Below are 22,074 nucleotides of genomic sequence, written 5' to 3' on the forward strand. Positions count from 1 at the left end.
ACCTTGAGAACAAAAGAAGCAGTCGGGTCAACCTCAAGTATTCATTAAATCAAGCATGCATGAGAAAATGTATTTAATAAGATGACTACGAGATAAAACAACTTTATAGATCTTTTCAAACGCAATCTCATCCTCTATTATTATACAGATGCATTAAAAACGATTCATGCATTTGCATATTTGATTTCGCCCTTTGCAAGCTAATGCAGATCAATGATTATAGGCTAATATAGGCCAAAAGGTGGGTTTTCTGTATTTTAATGTTGTTATTATTATTATTTTAGCATTTTTGTTTTCTATTTAAATGACCATTTATTATGGTCACTTCATAATTGCAAAAACATGTCTCTCATTTTTATATAATATTCTAATATTTGTCTCCTATTTTTTGTTTATAAATCCAAAATAAGCACAAAGGGTGCTGTTGATACTATTTACTAGTAACACTAAGAAAAATATTGAATTTGTTGTGGTAATCAAATGTACTTGTTCAGAAATGATTATTAATAATTATTTATTATATAACAGTTATGTTATCCGCCATCCCACCTATTTAATTATAATCATTTCGATTCAAACATGTGGAAACAAAAATATAAATACATAAAACATATTTAAAATCATAAGATGATTATACAATGTTGTGCATCTTTGTGGCTCCAATATAAGTAGCCTACATTAGAAAGTGTTTCAAACATTATGATGAAAAGCTCGTGGATATTAGCTATATACCGAATTAAACTGATTTACATGAAACCAGTCGTCCAACATTCAATACAATGTTCAAAAATGACTTCTGATGTTTCCTGTAAATCCTAAATATTTTACACCGCTTATGTATGATCCAGAAGCTCTTTTCTAATTGGTTAAACTGACGTTGTTACGACACTGTTTTCGTTTCCAATAGCCCCAAAAATGAATCTGAAAAATGAACCTCCACATTTTGTCTGCTCTCTGTCCATTTTTGTTGGACGAACTGTATAAAATCCCCCTTTACTTTCCTCTAGTGTCAGTCAATACATGTGCGTGCGTGTGTGAGGTGTCAATCACAGCGGCGGCTTCTCTTTCATCTCTATAGTCAGTCAGAGATCAGGGGGAGGAGTACAGCACTACACTCTCTCCAGTCCAACATTACTCTCAGTCTCTGCTGAGCTCATTTCTGAAGAGGGACACCTTTTTACCCAACAAACAAAACGGGAATGACACACAGCATCTGAACTCCAGCACTTTTTTTTTTGGAGTCGGGATTTTTTTTTTTAACAGTCACAACCGTCCTGCGTTCATTTGAGCTTTAACTTCTGACGCTTGCTTTAAAAACACCCAAGGAACTGTACTTTAACTTTTTTTTTTCTTCTTTTTTTTTTTTCTTCAACATTCAGCGCCGCTACATTTTATTTCCCCGTCTGGATTCTTGAGTGTTTCACCGGTCGCGCGCTCTTGCTGCAGTTGACCAAACACTCTCGCGCGTGTTTGGAGTGCGCGCGAGCTGAAAGTATACGGGGGTTTCTGTTGCACGCGTTCGCTTTCCGGGCGTTTGTAGGGTGAGGAGGACTTTCAATCACCCGAGAAATGCCGCAGTTGTCAGGTGGAGGAGGCGGCGGGGACCCGGAGCTCTGCGCCACCGATGAAATGATCCCGTTCAAAGACGAGGGAGACCCGCACAAGGAGCAGATCTTCGCGGAGATCAACCACTCCGAGGAGGAGGGAGACTTAGCGGAGATCAAGTCATCTCTGGTCAACGAGACAGAAATCAGTCCCAACAGTAACAGTCACGACGTGAGTAACTCACTCCTCAGACCCACGTGAAGGTCTCCGTCAAACTTCGTGTCCAGCTGTTGGGAAGTTGGGATTTGTTTTCAAAATTAAGTGTCATGTTGATATTTTAGCCTCTGTTCTGTTAGTGTGTGTGTGTGTGTGGATGGTTTAAATGGTAGAGCTACACGTGTTAAAGTCAACAAACTAATTTTGACCCACAGTCCTTATTTAAGCGAGAGAAAAAAAACAAAACAAAAAAACACTAAAAGGGCCTCGATGGTCATAATTTTCTTCATTGATCACAGAAATTTTTTATAAGAGTATTCATTCAAATCATCATTAACAATATTCCTTTTTAACCCACAGTCGTTATTTAATTTTCAAAGGCTTTGTTTATTAATATTTTCTTTTACTAATCACAAAATAGTCGCTATTCAATATATTTATTTGAAATTGTACTAAGATAAAGCCTACTTATTCAGTTTATTCAACTATTTATGTTGAACAGTTATTAAACAATATTGTAAACATAATATTGCAATACCATAACAATGCTAAACGTTGTTGTTATTATTATTGCAATTTTTCTGATTAATATTAATTATCCAGGAAAGTCTGCCAGATAATATGGTGCAATATGCACATATTTTTGAAACCAGTCATTATACCTCTGATTGGTTTATTGTGATATTATTTTACAATATTCTGCTATATGCTTTATTTTTATTAATATGCATTTTTAATATGTATTAAAAATCAGCACACCCCATTTATGATGGCGACAAATTAATTTGCCTGACAAATTACATACTGCAATTTCACACAAAGAGTAAATAATTATCCAAAATGAATTTTGTGAGACCGAATTTTGTGTTTCTCTGCTTTAAAAAAATCAAAAATCAAATAAATTCCCATTACTACTTGGTCATGTGAATCAAGTAAAATGAACTGAAGAATAAGCAGATGCTTGGCTTTATTAATGAAATGTATTTCCTCCTGGCATCGACAGCATGCAGGGTTACAGCATGACATGAGAAAGAACAAACTGATGGGCTGAGTGTTAATTGGGAAAGCGGTGCCGATCCTCACTCTGCTGGAAGGCACCCAGAGGGAGCTGAACTCCAAATGGAGTTTATTTCCCGGCACTTCTGATTCATAATGCGGAGTGAACGAGAATAGTAGCGAAGAAAAGAAATCCTTCCTTAAGATACCGACCACATTTGTGGTCAGACTCCACAGCAGAGAGAAAATGACTGAGTTTAATCAATGTATAATAAAAAAAACCTCAAGTTATCTTTTCCTTATGGATGCCTTCAGCCAAAAATATGATCAAAGCATGCCTTATTTTGTCAGCTTTTTTCCCTTCAGATAGCAGGAATCCTGGAAAAACATAAACGCGTTGCACATCAGAATTTAAGCTGTTAATATCTCTCTCCTACATTTTTGAACAGGCAGCTAGACAGTCCCAAATAACACCAGACTCTTACCATGAGAAGCACAGGGACCATCCGGACGATGGTAAGTCCTATGGCTTGGGGTAAAAACATGGCGTATTATTATTAATTCTTTGATTCAGTGATGTACTTTTTTTTATTCTCAAAGCATGCTTTTACAAAATCATGGCATTTTTATTTTCACACACTTCACACACATTTTTCATTTTCACACACACACACACACATGTGAGTTTATATATATATATATATATATATATATATATATATATATATATATATAATTTATATTTTCTCTTTTTTAAAATTCAAATGAATACAGGATATTATTTGTAATAAATATGCTGGTAATTATTTCAATTTGTTCATTCGCTTCACTGATCACGATGGCTTTGTGAAGGGAATTTCACAGCCCACTGTCTGTTTGTTGTCGACACGTAATGACACGTGCCAGGGAAGTGCCCCATCTTCCTGTGACACGCTGGCCTCCAAACACACCGTCTGAGACTCTATTGTCAAGAGCAGCATGTTGCTGTGATGGCCCGGAGTTCATTTGATCTCTGTTTGCACCCGGGTCTTTTTTTTTTTTTACGCCGAGCAGGGCGCTGGGGTCACAGTGAAGTGACTTGATTGTCTTTTTGCCCTTTGTTCTCTGCTTGCTGTGAATTAGGATGCTAATTTTCAGCTAAACACTTCAGTGGCCTCAAAACGGCTTCCCCTATTTAGATGCCTTCTTGATTTCCTGTTTAGCTTGGATTTCGTGCATTTGTAAAAAATGTGGCATTTGCTCATTTTTGATTCGTTGTTAAAGTTTTATTTTTATTTTAGTGACCGGATCACGTTAAGTATTAGTTCAAATAAATGTAAATCTTGCCTAGGAATTCTTATTAATTCAGGCTGAATTTTATTCTCTCACAGGAAAGCACCAGGACATGTACAGCAAAGGCCACCCGTACCCCAGTTACCCAGGATACATCATGATGACCAATATGAACAATGATTCCTACATGAACAACGGTTCTCTCTCGCCTCCCATTCCCAGAACGGTGAGTGTTTTCCCGTGCCGTTCACTCCCGATCCCTCGCCGTCCACCAGTGACATTTTTCATAACTTTATATCTTCCCTCATTGTAGCGTGCAGCTTTGGGTTATGACGTTAGTTGCTGCTTGGCGGCGTGTCTGTGACTAATGCTGTGACCCATATCCATATCTGCTCGTACTGTCTATGCTTTTCAGCGTGGCAGATTTAAAAAAAAAAAAAAAAAGCGATATTTGTATGATTGTTTTGAAAGGACGTGCACTCTTATGGATAAATGTATAGAACTTACAGACGTTTACCCTCTCGGTTATTCTATAAAGCAACCGCTGATGGAAGGAGGGGGTTTTAAAAAAAGAAGAAAAAGATGGTGGATACGCTAGCAGCTGTCCACCCTAATCCTGTTTGGTAGTTTTTGTGTGGTTAAGACTCCCTGTTTGGCAGTGTACTGGTGCCTGGAAGAGATGGCCGCTGCAGGCAGTCTGTGAGCCCGATGAGAGAGAGGGCTTTCTCCGCTGAGCTCATCTCATCCATTGTTTGCACAGCTCTGAATTCAGCTCCTTTATCAGTCTGCGGCCGTGCGATTATGGTTCGGTTTTTGCTGTGGTGACGGACACCAAACAGAAGATTGACCTGTAATCGATCGAAGCATTTGGGATGAATGGTTATTGTTTAGTTCTTCTTAAGCAGAAACATTGTTACACAACAAGATGTGGTTTAGATGCACAAACACAAAATATGCCTTTGGGTCAGCAAGGAACATCCTTTGTGGTTTTAAAGCCTTTGCTTGGGAGGTACAAAAAAAAAAAATCCACAAATAATAGCAGATTATTTCCACTCGCACTTTTACAATGATTTTGCAGAGTTGTTGCAGAATGTGCGACCATTTGCAACTTACCTGAATTTCTCTTTTTCACTCTGTGTGCAAATAAAACCGCAATCACGCCAGATCCTTTTCCTCGAACTCCTCCGCCTGTTGTCTCTTTCTCTCCTTTTGCGGTGGCTCAAATATTCGGACACAGTATCTCCAAGGCCTGGGATCGGTTTTCTGCGAGATCAAAGGCATCTTCTTTTTTTTTTTACTCCATCCCCCCCCCCCCTTCATTCCCCTGAAGTTTGGATTGATTTCCATTGGCTATGACATTCCAGTGCCTGAACTCCCTCCCAGTCATGAAACAGACAATATTCTGGTGGTCAGCATTTTTTTTGAGTGCGTGTTGTTGCTACCTGGTGAAACGCCAACCAACCGTACGAGTACAATGTTCTCCAGCCCCCCAGCAGTAGTGGATATTGGCATCATGGTGCTTAGTGATCCATGAAAGCTTTACATGTTGCTCTAATCTGATAGACGACATCTGGAAATGGCATCCAGGGTTCCTTTGAGATGACTAACTTGGGGTCAGCAGATAATGTTTCCAGGTAAACACTGGGGGCTGCATTGTCTCTGGTGCCTGTAGCTTTGAAGTTCTAATATTTTAACATTAGTATGAAATGGTGAATTGGGAATTAAGACAACCTAGGCATTTCCTCCTTTTGAAATGATTTCACTCGCGCCGGGACGTTTAATGTAGTTCCGCTTATCTCGAGCCCCTTTTAATCAGTTGGAGAGAAGAATGGGGTGAATGGGGTCCTGGATTTCATTGAATTGTTTAATCTGTTCTTCATCCCCTTTCTTTCGTTTCTTCATCTTAAATTGGATTATTTAAAGTTCGAGCGCAAAGTTTCGTCTCACTAAGTGTTTGAGATGTTACATGTTTGACCTGTGACCCGTAAGTTAGTTAATGCCTTTATCTAAACGTCCTGAAATTCTTCAGAATGTGCTGATCCAAAGGCTTTTTCACGTTTCGAAGCTATAACAATAAGGGAAATTAGTGATCTACTCAAAAAGTAAGCAAATATTAGTTAAACGAAAATCTAATTTCCCCATGTATAATATGTGGCGCTGAATATCAACCAAATTTACTCCTGTATAGTGGTTTGCACACCGCTTTTTTTTTCTGTTTTAGCTGCGATTTCAGATTCAAAGCTTTTCTATATTTGGTTGTGAAGTTGCTATCATTTGATACAAACTATGTCATTGGGCAACATTGTAAATAGCATATTATTTCAAAACCGTGTTTGTGACAAATATTCACGTTTGGTGTGCAAAAGTCTCAGAGAAGAACAGAAAATTTAGAACAAAGACCATTAAATCCATGGTTAAATTATTATTTAAGTAGACGTACAGTATGTTGATTGCAGTGACGCTTTGAAGGATTCTACCTTACTTTCACCTAGGCTGTTTTGATGGGTAGCTTGCTCTCCATATGTATGAATGGCTACTGTAGTACATTTGCTGGAGCTACTGGTGGAGCAACTTCTGTCCTTGTGCCGTATACCTCCCCCATCCTGACTGGCCTCTGGCAGTGGAGCTCGGGAAGAACCGACCCAAGATATACACTCGCACTCGGCCTGCTTTGATGTGGGATGTGACGGATCTCTTGGCGTGGACATGCCGTGGAATCACAAACCCCCCCAAACCCTGGCTTTGCCTAAAGAGATTTCACACAGCTGGATCATCTACTCTCACTCTTTTCCTTTCTGCACCATTCGAAGAAACTACAGTTCCCAGCAGCCCTTGTGTGTGGTTTTTGTAACCTTATTTCTGTAGCACACTTTCATATTTTTCAGTACTAGCATTATTATTTACATCATCTACACTTTTGAACTTCTAAACTCACCCATATGCCTTCCTGACGCTCTTAGCACGTACTTTAAACGCGTGTCATCTTTTGATGAAGGCAAGCAAAGCGAACCGCACCCACACATGGGTGATAAGGGGCAAACAAGTAGCCATATCATCTGCTGAGCAGGTCTGAACACCAGCGTGGCCTAGACCTCGCAGATTTCAGCAACCCACGGCCCTTTGAAGTGCACTGGTACAGACCCAGGGTTTTGAAACAGAGGGCCATTGATACTCTGTTTACATCGGCTGGTTACCACAGTCATATTGAATCCATGTGTCGGATGTACAAAGAAAAACAGGCTGGCAGTGTTATTAGGTTAATTTTCAAAGGTTTGCCTCCATGGGGCATTTAACCAACCCTGAAATATTAATGTCAAGCGACCCACTGAAATTCGTTAATTGCAATGTCTTCATAGTAGGAGACTATAAAAACTTTGAAATTCTGGCCAGAACGCCCAAATGAAATTGCTTTTGTGCCTATTCGAGAAATGCTGTCATATATATATACGTATATATTGTATTACGAACATGGTTGAATAATTGCATTTGTTCCACTTTGTAAGTCGCTTGGGATAAAACCATCTACTAAATGCATGAATGTAAAATTCATCAACAATTTTCATAATATACAATGCCAAGTTTATATCCTAAACAAGATAATTTTTGAGCTGGCGTTGAACAGGCTTGAACACACGAGTGTTATTTCTTGACTTTTTAATGCACATCTATTCTGCAATCCATGTGTAGCACCTGTTGAGAGGATCCTGAGGGCACGTGTAAATGAAGTGCAATGTTGTGTTTTGTCTTGGCATCACAGTTGTCATCACTTTTCCTGTATGTTATGTCTCCAGGCCCGGCTGTGACCTCCATCACCCTCCAGCGGCCTCTTTAAATCCTGCTTTATTTTGACAATATAGCTGACGCTCTTGTACCAGTTTAGTTGTTTTTCTTTTGCATTTTTTTAAAACTCCTTTTCATTGAATGTTTTTTGCTTCATTTTGTGTATTCTCATTCCCAGTGTCATTTGTTTAGTCTCGAATGACTTAAAATCCCCATGTTTTTCTCATTTTACAATTGTTTTTTTGAGAATCGACATTCGATGTGTGTCAGTAACCCTCTTGGCTAGTTGTATAACTGTTGAAAATTGTGTAGTACTGGTTATTTTGGCACGTAGAAACACCAGAACAGACAAGTCGAGTGTCTCGTCAAACCTTCGTCATCTCAAGAGAAATTCATCAGTGACAGTGATTGAAACCGCATTGTGTTTGCGGACATGCATGCACGCATCTCTGAACTTCACTTGCACTGCTTTTTACTGATTAATAGAGGCTCTGTGCCACTAGGTTCCACTTTTTTTTTCTGAAGCTCATTATTTTTATTTTTTTGTCAGGCTGTTTGTGTATGTGGGGGCAAAAGAGCTTCACATGCTCCGTGGATCAGACGCCACTGAAATATTCATGCTCCCTGGTGTAGGAGTTTGGTAAAGGGTTTCTCTGAGTTACAGTACAAAAGATGGCTTGCCACCAGGCTTTATTAGCAAGGCTGTTTAATGGATGTATGGATACAACCTCTTTTTTTTTTCCCCTTTCTTGCATGCACTCACTCCCTCTCTCTGTGTTGCACACCAAAACCCCTCTCTTTCGGCATCTCGCAGTCAGTCAACTCATGTTTGCAGCGGATGGGAGGGGTGGGCTTTGCTATCAGCTCTTTTTGTGTGGTCTCTCGGCCGTAAAAAACACCCTGTTCTTTGAATGTGAAAAGAGCCTGTCTTTAATTTTTGGGGAACTCATAAAAGTTTGTCGCTCCTTTCATATCTGCCCGCGGAATTAAAAACAAATGCTTCCTTTTTTCATCCGCCTTTGAACTGGCCAATTATGGAGTTGTGAAAATAAAAATCACCCTGTCAATCTCTCTTGCTCCCTCTCCTCCTATTTTACTCCTTTCTTTTCCAGCTTTTTCCGTTTTAACGTCGCTCTCTTTGATTTTTCTCTTGATTTTTCTCCCTTGTTTTTGTCTTTTTCTATCTTCCCTTCTCTCTCGTTTGTGTTGAAGGTGTGTGTGTTGGGGGGGGGGGATCAGTGATGTCAAAGTCAAAACCGAGAGCATTAAGAAAACTGGCGAAATGCAATCCAGCTGCAATCCGACATGACGCTGGAAAAAGGGGGCTGTGGAGCAGAGAGCTGCGGCGTATTCCCAGGGCGCACAACTGCTCGCGGCCTTGGCTTTGATCTCTTCAAAGCCTTCTGCCTCCTACTAGATGAAGAGTCTTGGCTTCGTTTCGTGAGCGTTGGAGAGAGAGAGAGAGAGAGAGAGAGAGGAAGGGGAGGGTGAGCGAGGGATGGTGAGGGGAATTAGAGGGGGTTGTTGTGCATGGAAATGGATTGGGGGGGGGGGGCGAACTGAGATGGGGAACATAGAAAAAAAGTGACAAAGATGCACCGAAGGAAGGCAAGCAGGAAGTTAAAGGTGTCCTCTTGCCCTATTCGGACCAAAATCAATCAGATTGTGAGAGTAATTACATGTAATTCAGCACAAGTCTCAGGGGGTTTTGTTACCTGAGGGACTCTGACCCCAGAAACGGAGCCCAGGCAGGGGAAGGGAGGACCAGTGGAGGGAGGGGGAGAGGAGGTGTTGAAAAGCAGGCTGCCCTGTTGCCGTCCAGCAGAGCAGAAAATGGGAGCACAATGCAGTGATTACCCTTGCAGATGTCCCCATATTTATGCGGGCGATGTTTTGGTGTGGCGTAGGCGGTGGGATTGCTACGGAGCTAACGAGGCCCGGCTATTGTAGTGGAGCGTGTGCCCGGTTCTGCCAACACACCCGCCCCCCAACCTCCAGGCTTTCCCACATTAGACTGAAATGGGGAAACTAGCCCGCCCCTGGAGGTGTCCAATTTGTGCAAAATACACTTACTTAAGATGCTGATGGCAACATAAACACATTTTCAGTGACCCAGAGAGCAGGGTGGCCTGTAGACATCTGTTATGGTGATATATAGGCTGCACTGGAAAGAAAACGGTGTATAAACAACTTTCACAAACAATTACTAAGAAATGGCAAGTAACACATTGAATTACATGTGATATTTTGTAGTGTTCATTACACTGTTTTATTAATGAGTAAATGAGATGTGCACAACATTTCTGAAATCGGTTTTTATACATGCATGTTTATATTAAAACAATAAAATATATAAAAATGCTTATTTTTATATAAACAAGTTTTGTATAAAAATGGAATAATTTATGAAAATCATTTATATGTGACCCTGGACAACAAAACCAGTCACATGGGTCAGTTTTTTTAAACTAAGATTTATCTGAATAAATAAGGTTAGGGTTGGACAATATTTGGCCGAGATACAACTATTTGAAAATCTGGAATCTGAGGGTGCAAAAAAATCGAAACTTTGAGAAAATTGCCTTTAAAGTTGTCCATTTATGTTCGCGATTGTGCTGCATTCACTCACAAAAATAAATGTTTGATATATTTACGGTAGGAAATGTACAAAATATCTTCATGGAACATGATCTTTACTTAATATCCTAATGATTTTTGGCATAAAAGAAAAATCGATAATTTTGACCCATACAATGTATTGTTGGCTGTTGCCACAAATATACCCGTGCGACATGTGACTGGTTTTGTGATCAGTTAGATTTTTTTTATTTTTTTTTCCTCAAAGAAATTACTTTTATTCAGCAAGGACGCATTAAATTAATCAAAAGTGACAGTAAAGACATTTATAATGTTACTTAAGATTTCTATTTCAAATAAATGCTGTTCTTTTGAACTCTATTCATCGAAGAATCCTGAAAAAATGTATCATGGTTTCCGCAAAAATATTAAGCAGCACATTTTCAACATTGATAACAATCAGAATTGTTTCTTGAGCAGCAAATCATCATATTGGAATGATTTCTGAAGGATCATGTGACACTGAAGACTGGAGTAATGATGCTAAAAAAATGCACAGGAATAAATGACATTTCAAAATATATTAAAATTAAAAAATATATTTGAAATTGTAATATTTATGTTTTTGCTGTATTTTTGATCAAATAAATGCAGCCTTGGCAAGCGTAAGAGACTTCTTCCAAAAACATTAAACAATTTTACTATTGTATACATACTACTCCATTCTTGTTTTGTTTTCTCCTATGTTTATGTACTGATGTTCATGCCTCGATCATGGTTTGCACAAACCGTAACCATTACCAGTGCCCCCTCATCTCAGCCTATTGTTAATAAGGTTCATCAGACAAATTGACTGCTCTGCTGCTTTGATCTGATCTTTCATCTCTGATTCTGGCCTTCTGCATTACTGTTACTGATCTCAACAGACCTGCATTGTGATGTTTTTTTTTTCCCTATCGCTAATTGATTTGAGCCCATGTGGAGTGTTCATTTATTGCTGAAGGGCCCTTCACAAATATATAGAGCCTGTGATATAAGACTGCATGTTCAAATACACTCTAGAACGGGCATTTCTGTATTTTTTAGAACATGCGTTATTATTCACCCCCCTATTTTGTTCTATGATTTGCTCTGTCTAACTCACTCTCGTTCTGGTTGCGGATGTGAGGCCTGAGACGAGTAGCACTTTGTTTACTTTCCCCGGTTGTTTGATGCTGGATGATGAAACCTATAAAAATACTTCGCAAGACTGCGTTTGTTCATCTTTGCCTTTGTGCACCTTGTACCAACTTCTTGCAACCACTGCAGCGATTAATAATGACATCTGTGCCTCTCAAAGGATGTGCATAGGTAAAAATAAAATGTAATTTATATCTTGGTTCGAGACTACACCATACTGATGTTAGGCCTGCAAACTTCCGAAGAAACTTGACTGTTTGTTTCTAAAGAGACCTAAAAGAGAGGCTTTTAAGAGACCTTTGTTTGAAATTTAGTTCTGTAGATACAAAATGAGTCTAGTTGATGTAAAATACTTTTGGGAAGTTTACATTCTTTATCTAAATGGATTAGAATCTTTTGTAATTATAATGCATGTGGCTTTTATGATGATTAATTGAGAGACTACATGGAATTTATTCTTTTAGTTATAAAAGTATTTCTCACACCATTTAAAATGATGCAGTGACGGCAAAAATTATTTAAAAATAGTGAAACTTTAAAAGAAATGGTGACCAGTTATAGGGCCTAAGATGGACTTTCATATATTTTAAATTGATATCTTGATATTAAACATTAAAATAAAGGAATTTAATTTAACATTTTTTTGTCAGTACAGAAGTGTCATTTCATAGTTTTGAACTTTTTGTAGTTTGTCATTGACTGGCTGTGCGTAGAATCATAAAGATGGCTGGAAGCGATCATTGAGTTACCAAGATTTGGAGATGGGCTGAAGTTTTGAAGCTATATCTGCATCTAGCATGCAAGCATTTTATATGAACGCAAATGCATTAAAATATCTCTTTGATGATGTCCGTTTCAGTCCTGTTGAGAATAAGCCTTAGGGATACATATTGTTGACACAAATAACAGCTGTAAGACATAAGAAAGAAGTTTAAAAAGTGTTTTCCACAAATTTCTAGTGGATAAAAAAGTTGCATAATTTAGTTGCATAACAGTCAAGAGTTGCTACTTGCTAATATTGCTAGTTGGTTACAGAAAGGTGGTATTTCTCATTCTTGAGAGCATTTCATTGGAGAACAATTTGTCTACGCCCCTGAGTGCAAGATGAGTCATCAGTATTTTTCGTCTGTACAACTGAAGAGAAACACTGTAAATACATATTTACTTGACGTTTGCACACATACGACCTCCAAAGCTAACAGACACGGAATAAAAGCCACAAATGTCAAATTCATCAAATATTTTCCGATTGGCTGTGACTTGTGTAGTACATTGTGGAGTTTTTGGGATTTTGTAGGTTTTGGAACCATAATGGTATAATTCATATTCCAGCAGAATACTCTACTGTAGGTAGGTTTGCCTGGCATACAATGATATTTATACCTGGTCTTTACATATATGCTGCTTATGCATTATAGATTTAGTCTGCAGTTATTGGAGCCATTTTGAAGATAAACTCACTGCATTAGAATTACTGACTGATAGTTTCTCAGCTCGTTCTGTATCTACACGCCCATGACGTGATGTTATTTATGAACTTGTTTTGAGATTGAACATTAATTAAAACCTTGTTGTAGCACATGGCACCTTTATTTACACTTCTGTTTTTCAATCTGTTATTTAATGGACGATGCACAAGAATTTTGCAGACACAGGGTTAGGCTAATTTTATGAGGTTTTTATTCCCGTTAGACCAGATCTTGGACCTGTTCCCTCTCCTATCCCATTATCTCCCATTTAAATTGCACAAAGTCAAGAAAACAAAGATCTTGTGCACGTTTGCATACTCCGCCGTCCCGTCTCGCCTTGTTTGCACACAGCCGATGTTTTGTTTGCTTTAGTCGGGACAATAGCCACAAAAGTATCGAACCGGGGGAGGTGCCCGTCCTGTGTGTGAGCCGACTTTCAAGAGCTTGTTGAAGTGCTCCCTAGTCATGCGTGGGTTGAGAGAAGTCATTTGTTCTCCGGGGATTATAGTGCGAGTGTGTGTGCGCTCTCAGACTGAGGGTTTTCACTGGCTGATGCTAAATTGAAAAGCAGTTGTGTTGAGGTTAACTAGCTAATTCCCTCACAATGCGGGGAGGCCACATTTATATGAGAGGTTTGTGCGTAATGCGGTATTGTCCTACCTACAAGCAAAACAGTGCAACAAAGGCTTTGTGTGATAAAAGAGTGAAGATGTAGGGTTGTTACAATTGATCCCTCTGTCTTATTGAGAATTATTCAGTCTTGAATCTGACAGAATAGATTGTGATCTCTTGCGGTCTTTGAGAAATATCACATTTACTTTTTAAATGATCTCTGTGACGGAGAACTGCACAAGTAACAATTTCAAGCAAAATAATATATATATATATATATATATAATATATATATAAATATATATATATATATATATATATATATATATATATATATATATATATATATATATATATATATATATATATATATATATATATATATATATATATATATATATATAATTTTTTTTTTTTTTTTTTTTGTAAATTAGTGAAACATTAATAACATGCTAGTTGAGGACAGGTGTACTATTATTTTTCTTAGTGGTGAGACTTGGTGGATAAAATATCTTATAGACTTGCAATAAAGGAGGGACCTCACCTCAGTTATATTTAGTGACCAGAGTGTCATATGATTTCATAAGCCTTATGATTTCTGTGACGCCAAAAACAAAAACTGCTGTGCCTGCCTTCTGAGGGTATGATGTCATCGAAAAATGAAATAATTTTGTGTTACTACGATGATTCAGGTCAAATTGTTATCTAGCTCCTCTACTTATTCAATGGTGAAGACATCCCTTCCATCCCAAAAACCATAGTTTTCATTAGAGATGCACCTATATGAAAATCTTGGCCGATACCGATAATTATTTATATTTGAAAGCCGATAACCGATATATTGGCCCATAAATCTAAATCCAAATTATTATATAATTTTTGATTACAAAAACAAAAATCTCACCATTAAAATCCATGTCCCAAGCACTCAATTATAATGTTCTCATTATAATTTTCTGTAGCCTATATGACAGACTTGCGCTGCACATGTTGCACTGTATTTTCCTTTTTGAAGTGATTCCAATCATATTTCAAGCAATTCAACAGCATCATGGCGAACAGTGCGCATCTGAAGTGTCTCAGCTGAAGGACATAATCCATCATTTATCGACTTTAATATATCGGCCAAATTTCTTATCGGGCCGATAACGATAACATCAATAATGAAGCCGATACCGATATGGTTGCTGATATCGTGCATCCCTAATTTTCATAAGCAGCTCCCTACATAACACGATAGATAGTCCAAGTAACTAATATATTACAAATGTGACAAGATTAAGGAGTTAAAGCGATCACTAAAAGGGGAACCAAAAGAAGAAAACGTATATTAGGAGTATGTTATCTCACTTTTCAGAAACACTTTGGGAGCTGATGCTTTATCCGGGAGGTGGAGGTTTAGATGTTCCAGGCTTATAATTATTATTAATTACTAATAATTAACTATTATTAGTTAAGATCAGGCAAAAGGGAAGGACCTGCGTTAATATCAGAGAAGCTTTCCAGCACTGTAGAGACCTTAAAGGGATATTTCATCGCTGGAAAGATGAATGTGTATTTAAATTGGGTAATTTATGTAGTAGAAATGTGAAATTATTTTAAAAGTTGGTGCCTTCTAGACTGAGAAAAGCCAGAAAATCTATTTTTGGCTCATGTGGATGAAAGACAACAACTCCCAGAATGCACTTGCTTCGCTGCCCTACGAGGACACTCCCAAGCCACGCCTACCGGTTACAGAGGGCAGTATCGGAAGAAATTATTCAACTAGGCTACTAGTTGACTCGAAACTGAAAAGACGGCATTTTATCGTGAGATCCCACCCCCTATGGGCGGGTTGAAAACATGCGGAACGAGGGGGGCGGGGGGGGCGAGCAAACACTGCACATTTTGTCCCATTGCTGAACACTGGAAACACAAGCTCATGCAAAAAAAGATTAACCTTTCGCTGCGCTCAAAAGTTAAATTTTGGCGAACTCTGAGCTGCGAATTTGTATCACGCGAAGACGTGTGTCCAATAGAAGATCGATTTGTGATGCAGTGATCTTTTAACTGAATTAACAGAACACAATCTTTAAAGCTGCAGGTTAGCAGCATTGCAGGAAAGTGGAGTAGATTGTATATTTCTACATTTTTGATTTATAATAATTGTAATATGTTGAGCTTGTTTTTAAAAAAGACGCCACAGAGCGTGATGTCATAACATGACCGTTGAATTGCTCAGAGAAAATGTCTGCTCTGCGCATGCAACTATTGAATGTTTATGACGTGCGCAGAGCAGAAATCCACATCTTCTGCTATGTTAATTTGCTTTCAACCGGTGTAGACTTCTGTCTCTTTCCCACCCTCCCCCTGCTCTGCTTCCTCTTTTCTTCTCATCTCAATCCCTAACTCTGGGCCGTAAAGCTCAGGCTTTGTTGCTGAGAGTGTGAAACTAGGTCACTACCCGGCATCTGAAGTAGCTCCATTCACTACAGCCCAGCACTTCTGATGTTGCAGGTACAGTCACACGTGCACGCGCTCACACGGTAACACACACACACACACACACACGTGTGGCAGAGGATCACCACTTCACTCAAACATTAACCTGAGCCTGCGAGGGAGCGGATTGTTCCAGCCCTCCATCACAAGCTCCCCCACAGGCCTCTTTCTCCCCTCGCTGCAAGTTCCTCCCAAATCCAGAGTGGCAGCCATTTATGTGCCGTATACCTGTGTCTGCACATGCCAGGCAAATCCCAATCCTTCAAACGCTCGCTCAGAAATGACTCGAGAACTTGATATATCTTCCACCGCTTCCTTCTTTATTTGTGTTGTAGAAGAAACAGATTTTTTATGTTTTGAGGGAAGCAGCGCTTGCTTGTGCAAAACTCAGTGCCATGATGCTAGGTTGTTTTTGGTGATTGCTGTGCAGTTAGGTGTTCTGAGCTATTATCGTGAGGATCAACTATTACAGCAATTGAGGAGTTGAAATGGGTACATACAATTGTTTTGTTTTTTTTTGTTTTTTTTGTAATGATTCTGCTCTTAACCTTGTGGTGGGACCAATTATTTCTGTAGAAAAGACTATTTATCTATTTTGAAAAAAATTACATCTATTTTAATGTCAATTTGATATAATTTTATGCATGTACTTATTTAAAAGTATTATTACAATAAATATGAATTTAAATAAAATAAACATTTAAAATATTAGTTATCTATGCGTATTAAAATAGAATAAAACATAAAATATTTTTTTAAATGTATTTGTTTTTCACATTTAAATTGCATGTATTTTTATTTTCTTAATTTTGTTTCTTAAAAAGTGTTATTTTATATTATTTATTTATTTATTTTTGTCTCATTAGTTTAGTTGATATCTGACAATTTATCGTTATGAACCCTTTACACGGACTGTGATGACGCGTTTCCACAATTATCAACATTGCAAATCTAGTAAATTTTTTACCAAACTGAATACACATTTATAAAGGAGTAGTTCACTTTTAAATGAAAATTCTGTCATCATATACTCACCCTCATGTTGTTTCAAACCTGTATGAATTTCTTTCTTCTGCTGAACAGCAAGGAAGATATTTAGAAGAATATCAGTAACCAGGCAGTTTCTGGGTCCCATTGACTTCCATAGTAGGAAAAAAATATACTATGGAAGTCAATGGGACCCAAAAACTGCCTGGTTACTGATATTCTTCTAAATATCTTCCTTGCTGTTCAGCAGAAGAAAGAAATTCATACAGGTTTGAAACAACATGAGGGTGAGTATATGATGACAGAATTTTCATTTAAAAGTGAACTACTCCTATAAGGCTATATATTGTTGTATTACATTGTCAGTAAATGACAAAAAGCTAATTAACGCTTCTGTGAGGGTGTTTCTAATACAATGACTGAGGGAGTGACAGCAAATTTGACATCTTTCTCTCTTCTGACTGCTGTAAATCAATCTCTCAATATTTTCGTGGAAACACTATTGCAGATTTTAACAACCATTAACAAAAAAATTCTGATCGCTTGGAAAAAATAATAGTCTGCCTCTTCTCAAGCCGCATGATTTTAGGGATCATTCATGTCTGTTACACGCTAATGCTTTGGGTTGTGATGTTAAAAGCCTTAGAAAGTGCGTCTACTGTGCATTTAGCAGTCCTTTAATTTGTGCTTTGCTACTGAGCTGGTTCATTTTCGTTGTCTGTAAAGCTAGCACTAGCATATTGCATAGCAGCGATTGGCCAGTCTGATTATGTTGGAGTATCGGCCTTCCATAAATAACCGAGTGAGAGTGAGAGCGAGAGCTGGCTCGGTATGAAAGAAAGGAATAAACAAGTATTCATTCACATGCTTTCCACACTTCCAACAACATTGTGAGGATCACGAATGTGTGTGTTTGGCATGTAGAAGTCGAGCTGGCTTTTAAAGTTTAATGTGTGTGGCTGTTGTGTCAATGCATGCTAATGGCACGTTGTGTGTGTGTGTGTGTTTGGCCAGTGGATGCTGCGTTGCCCGCTGACACCGGTCCACTTCAGTGGAATGTTTGACCTTTCGGTGGCGCTTTGAAGTGACCAGGTCCTGCTGTGAAAATGAGCCCTGCGTAAGCCTCAAGGTGAACGTGCAGCAGGATGTTGAGGACCCTTATATAACCTCCACGCAATGCAAAACTGTGACGATATTACCTCACAACCAATCAGCAATGTCTGTTTAATTGCAAACGCAATCTGTTAATTGTCGTCACAGCCCACACTCAACACTTTCCACTTAATCCTTTGTTGTCAGTTAGGCAGCATTATTGTCGCCTTATTGTCTTGACAATTATTGCATCTTTAAATTCCTCGTCCGTGGCGTGCGTTGGCTCAGGTTGGCGCAGTTCCAGCTTTGTGTATCAGATTTGTGTTTGTTTTATGGTTCACATCTGTCAGAATGCAGCACTGCATACGCCGGTGGTTTTCTGGGCCATTAATGGGTGAGATGTTTGATGTTCTGCTCCTCTGCTTGACTATTGCAGATGACAGCTGGTGCACTGCTGTCAAATTTCTGAATGCCATGCTTTGAACTTAAGCTAGCACATGGATTGAAGAGTTGGTATGGCTAAATATTTGATTTATTTTATTTTATTATCATTATTGTTATTAATTATTTTTTAAATTATTTTGTTCTTAATATGATACTAATTATTTTTGAACAGTCCCTATTTATGGTTTTGTTTAGTTTCTTTGTTGTAAAAACCCAAAGGATGGATATATATATATATATATATATATATATATATATATATATATATATATATATATATATATATATATATATATATATATATATATATATATATATATATATATATATATACACACACATCCTGAGAATGATTAAAATAAGGTCTGTCTTTCGCTCACTCTCTTTCTTTTAAAGCCTTTAGGGCAGGCTTTCCTCCATTCGTTCCCGTCTCCTCTACCTCTCTCACTCTCCGTCCACCCTTCGCTTCCTCCTCTTGTTTGTATCGTTACCTTGGGCATGTGGCATGTGCCATGAGAGCTCTTCATTAATTGGGTTTGGTTACTTTAAGCCCCAGAGCCAACAGGCCATCCTGCCAATATCACATTCCATTTATAACCCACCGCTCTAGACTGGGGGCCTCTCTTTATTTTGGGCGTCTCAGCACTGGGGTTGCTCACTTACTGGGGCTTTAAAGGGGCCAATATATCGAATTGAGTGGGCAACGTGTGTGTGTGTGTGTGTGTTTATCTTTGTTATTTAAAGGTCATGCATTCCACCAATGGGATGTGAGTATGAACACCTGGGCTAGGGTGTGTGTGTTTGTGGGCGAGAACTGTTTTGGCTGGTAGTATAGGGTGTGTTTCTATTCAGGACTGGGCTGTGTTTTGTCAAATGTTTCAATAGTCACAAACCTAAAGCAAGTACATTTTTCTCACAACAATTTTTTGGTTTTTGCTTGTTTATTCTGATTTTCCTGTATAGTGCTAAAGAAATGTTCAGGGTTAAATATACGTTACCTTTGTGTATGTCAATTTACTGTTTACAATTTAAGTCAATTTCAACTCCCTCCTCTAACAATTATTGTTATATTATTTCTTCTTTTCTGTACGACACCACTGGATTTATTTATTCATTCATATATATCATGTTTTTTTTTATGGTTGTAACTTCCATGTTCCAACATCAGCATTCTCTTTTTTTCTATTCAACAGCAAAAAATATATATTTTTTATTGCTTAATCTGAGTTTGATTTGGGAAAGTTAAGCATCTTACACAGTGCTTTAAAGGAATTTTCAGGGTTAAATCTAAATTACCATTTTGTCAATGTCAATTTATCACAGAAGATAGTTTTTCAACCCATTCTTCTTACAAACAAATTAAAATACACACTGTTTTAAAAGTATAGCCACAAGACTTGTACATGCTGACATAGACAAGACTAGTGTGATAGAATTGTTTACTGACCTTGCCTTATATGTGGATTAATTTAAATGTATTTTATGTGGTGATCATCATTATTATGCGTATTGAACCCAGAACGACCTGAATATATGGCTTGTTTGAACCTACCTGTGCATGCATTGCATTCACTCTTTAATTTCCTTCTATTCATGTGTGGTCATCTCTCTCGTAGGTGAACAGTATAGAGGGATTTCACCTAGATTTGTAGCTGTTTGGCAATCTGTCGTTACCACTTAAGTTGCCAACTCTCTAATGTTTGCAAAACACCTTGCGCTCTTTCACTCAGCCGCTTTATTGTAGCCGCGGGCATGAGGAGTCCTCATTGCATATAAATTACAGTAGAGGGAAGCGATTATTATAACCCTCCCCCCCTCCCCTCAACACCACGGAAATGAGATAATTGAGTAGAGGACAAAGGGCTGGTGGTGCGAAGAAAACGCTTGTTAGTAACATACTGACAATGTTTTGGGCAACATAGGATGATTGGAAAAAATGTGCCTCTACCTAAATTTTGGCAAAACTACAAAAACATATAGTATTTAACTGCAGTTTCCAGCTGAAATGAACACTAGTGGCAGTAAAACATCAACAATTCTTATATTACTACTTACAGAGACCGATTATCTGTTAATAAAGACTTATTTTTGCACAGTTAAGAACACTTTTACCATAGTGCATGATTTGTAAACAAATCTATTTAGACATTTGCATCACATGACCAGCTCCATATGTATGGCTTTTCTGATGTAGTAAACTCGCTCTGTAACTCGCATGAACTTGAACTTGCAATGCGAAGCAATCGGGTACGAATCCCATGAAACGCCAGTCACGATAAACAAGCTCAAAGTCTATAGCATGGTTGCTTCAACAAATGTGTTTGATCTCAACGCTGGCTTTTGTCAACACTATTAGTTCGGTTTTGCGTCAGGATTAGTGTAGTTGGTACGTTATTTTCAAACGTGATGGAGCATTAACCTTTTAGTGCAACTCGCCTGACATTTCCTTTCTGAACTGCCGTGATACGTTCAACAACCAGCATAATAAAGCGTTACCAGATCTGTTTCGGATAAAAGTTGATGTGCTTTTAGTGCTACTCACTGGACATTTCACTTTGAAAGTGGTGCGAAACACGTCATTTTGCAGAAATGTTGCCACAGGCAGTTTTTTTTTTTTTTTGCAATGAGCTTGGTTAGGTTTTGGGTTAGCAGAGCCATATCTGGATGGTAAGCCTCAACCTGCTGTGAAAGACAGAAAAGGGGTCATCATTTTCATTAGCTTTCAGTGTTTGGTGCTGATTGGTTGAAGTAGAGGTGCTTTTTTGGAGAGGTTGTTGAACTGAACCGTGTCCATTTTGTCTCCCAACTCATTGCACCCAAGTTTGCCATTTCCCGCACTCTTGCTTTTTCCTCTGGATTTTCTGCAGGCCCTCAGCCAGCTTGAGTTCTGCACAATGAAATTTCTTTTAAACCACATCTGAGGGGCTCTAGAAGCAGGGTTGGCCAGACCTGCTTATAAAATCCTAAATGGACATGCTTCTTTTCAATCGGCACCGCCTCTCTGCAAATATGAATAGAAAAACCTAAGCCTATTATTTTTCTTCATAATAAAAGAGAGAAGGGGGGGGGGAGGTACGTCCGTGCCATATCCTGTCGCCCTGGCCTGTGAAAAATCTGGCCCCTGAGAGATCCTTGGGGATAAATCGCCATGGCACCATCCGACCCGGGTTCCTGTGGGCATTCGGGGTGTCCGGCCACTTCCTGGTCGGGTTGGGCGAAAGTGTTTTTAGTTTAATATGCAATTGAGCCGGGTTGGGAACTGGGTGGCGCAGCCTGTGATCTCAAACCACCTGGAAGGATTTGAATGGCCTTGAGTGGCGGTGAATCACTCTGCGTGACTTTTATTTAAGACCACAGAAAGCCAAAATAACCAAACCCTGCCTTTTGTATATTAAAGGCAACCACATTTTTGGAAAGCTGAATG

The 22,074-nt window shown here is 38.5% G+C and overlaps 1 protein-coding gene across 1 annotated transcript in view; it reads left to right on the forward strand.

The window, feature by feature from the left end:
* Window positions 1–972: 972 nt before the first annotated feature.
* lef1 (lymphoid enhancer-binding factor 1) overlaps window positions 973–22,074 on the forward strand; it is a 41,438-nt gene continuing 20,336 nt past the window's right edge. The window contains 3 exon segments of the mRNA XM_084096275.1: window positions 973–1,776; window positions 3,207–3,273; window positions 4,128–4,255. Of these exon segments, the coding sequence (XP_083952401.1) occupies window positions 1,570–1,776; window positions 3,207–3,273; window positions 4,128–4,255 (402 nt within the window). The 5' untranslated portion in view covers window positions 973–1,569.

This window comes from Abramis brama (genome assembly GCF_963993115.1).
Source record: "Abramis brama genome assembly, chromosome: 2".
NCBI classification, from domain to species: Eukaryota; Metazoa; Chordata; class Actinopteri; order Cypriniformes; family Leuciscidae; genus Abramis; species Abramis brama.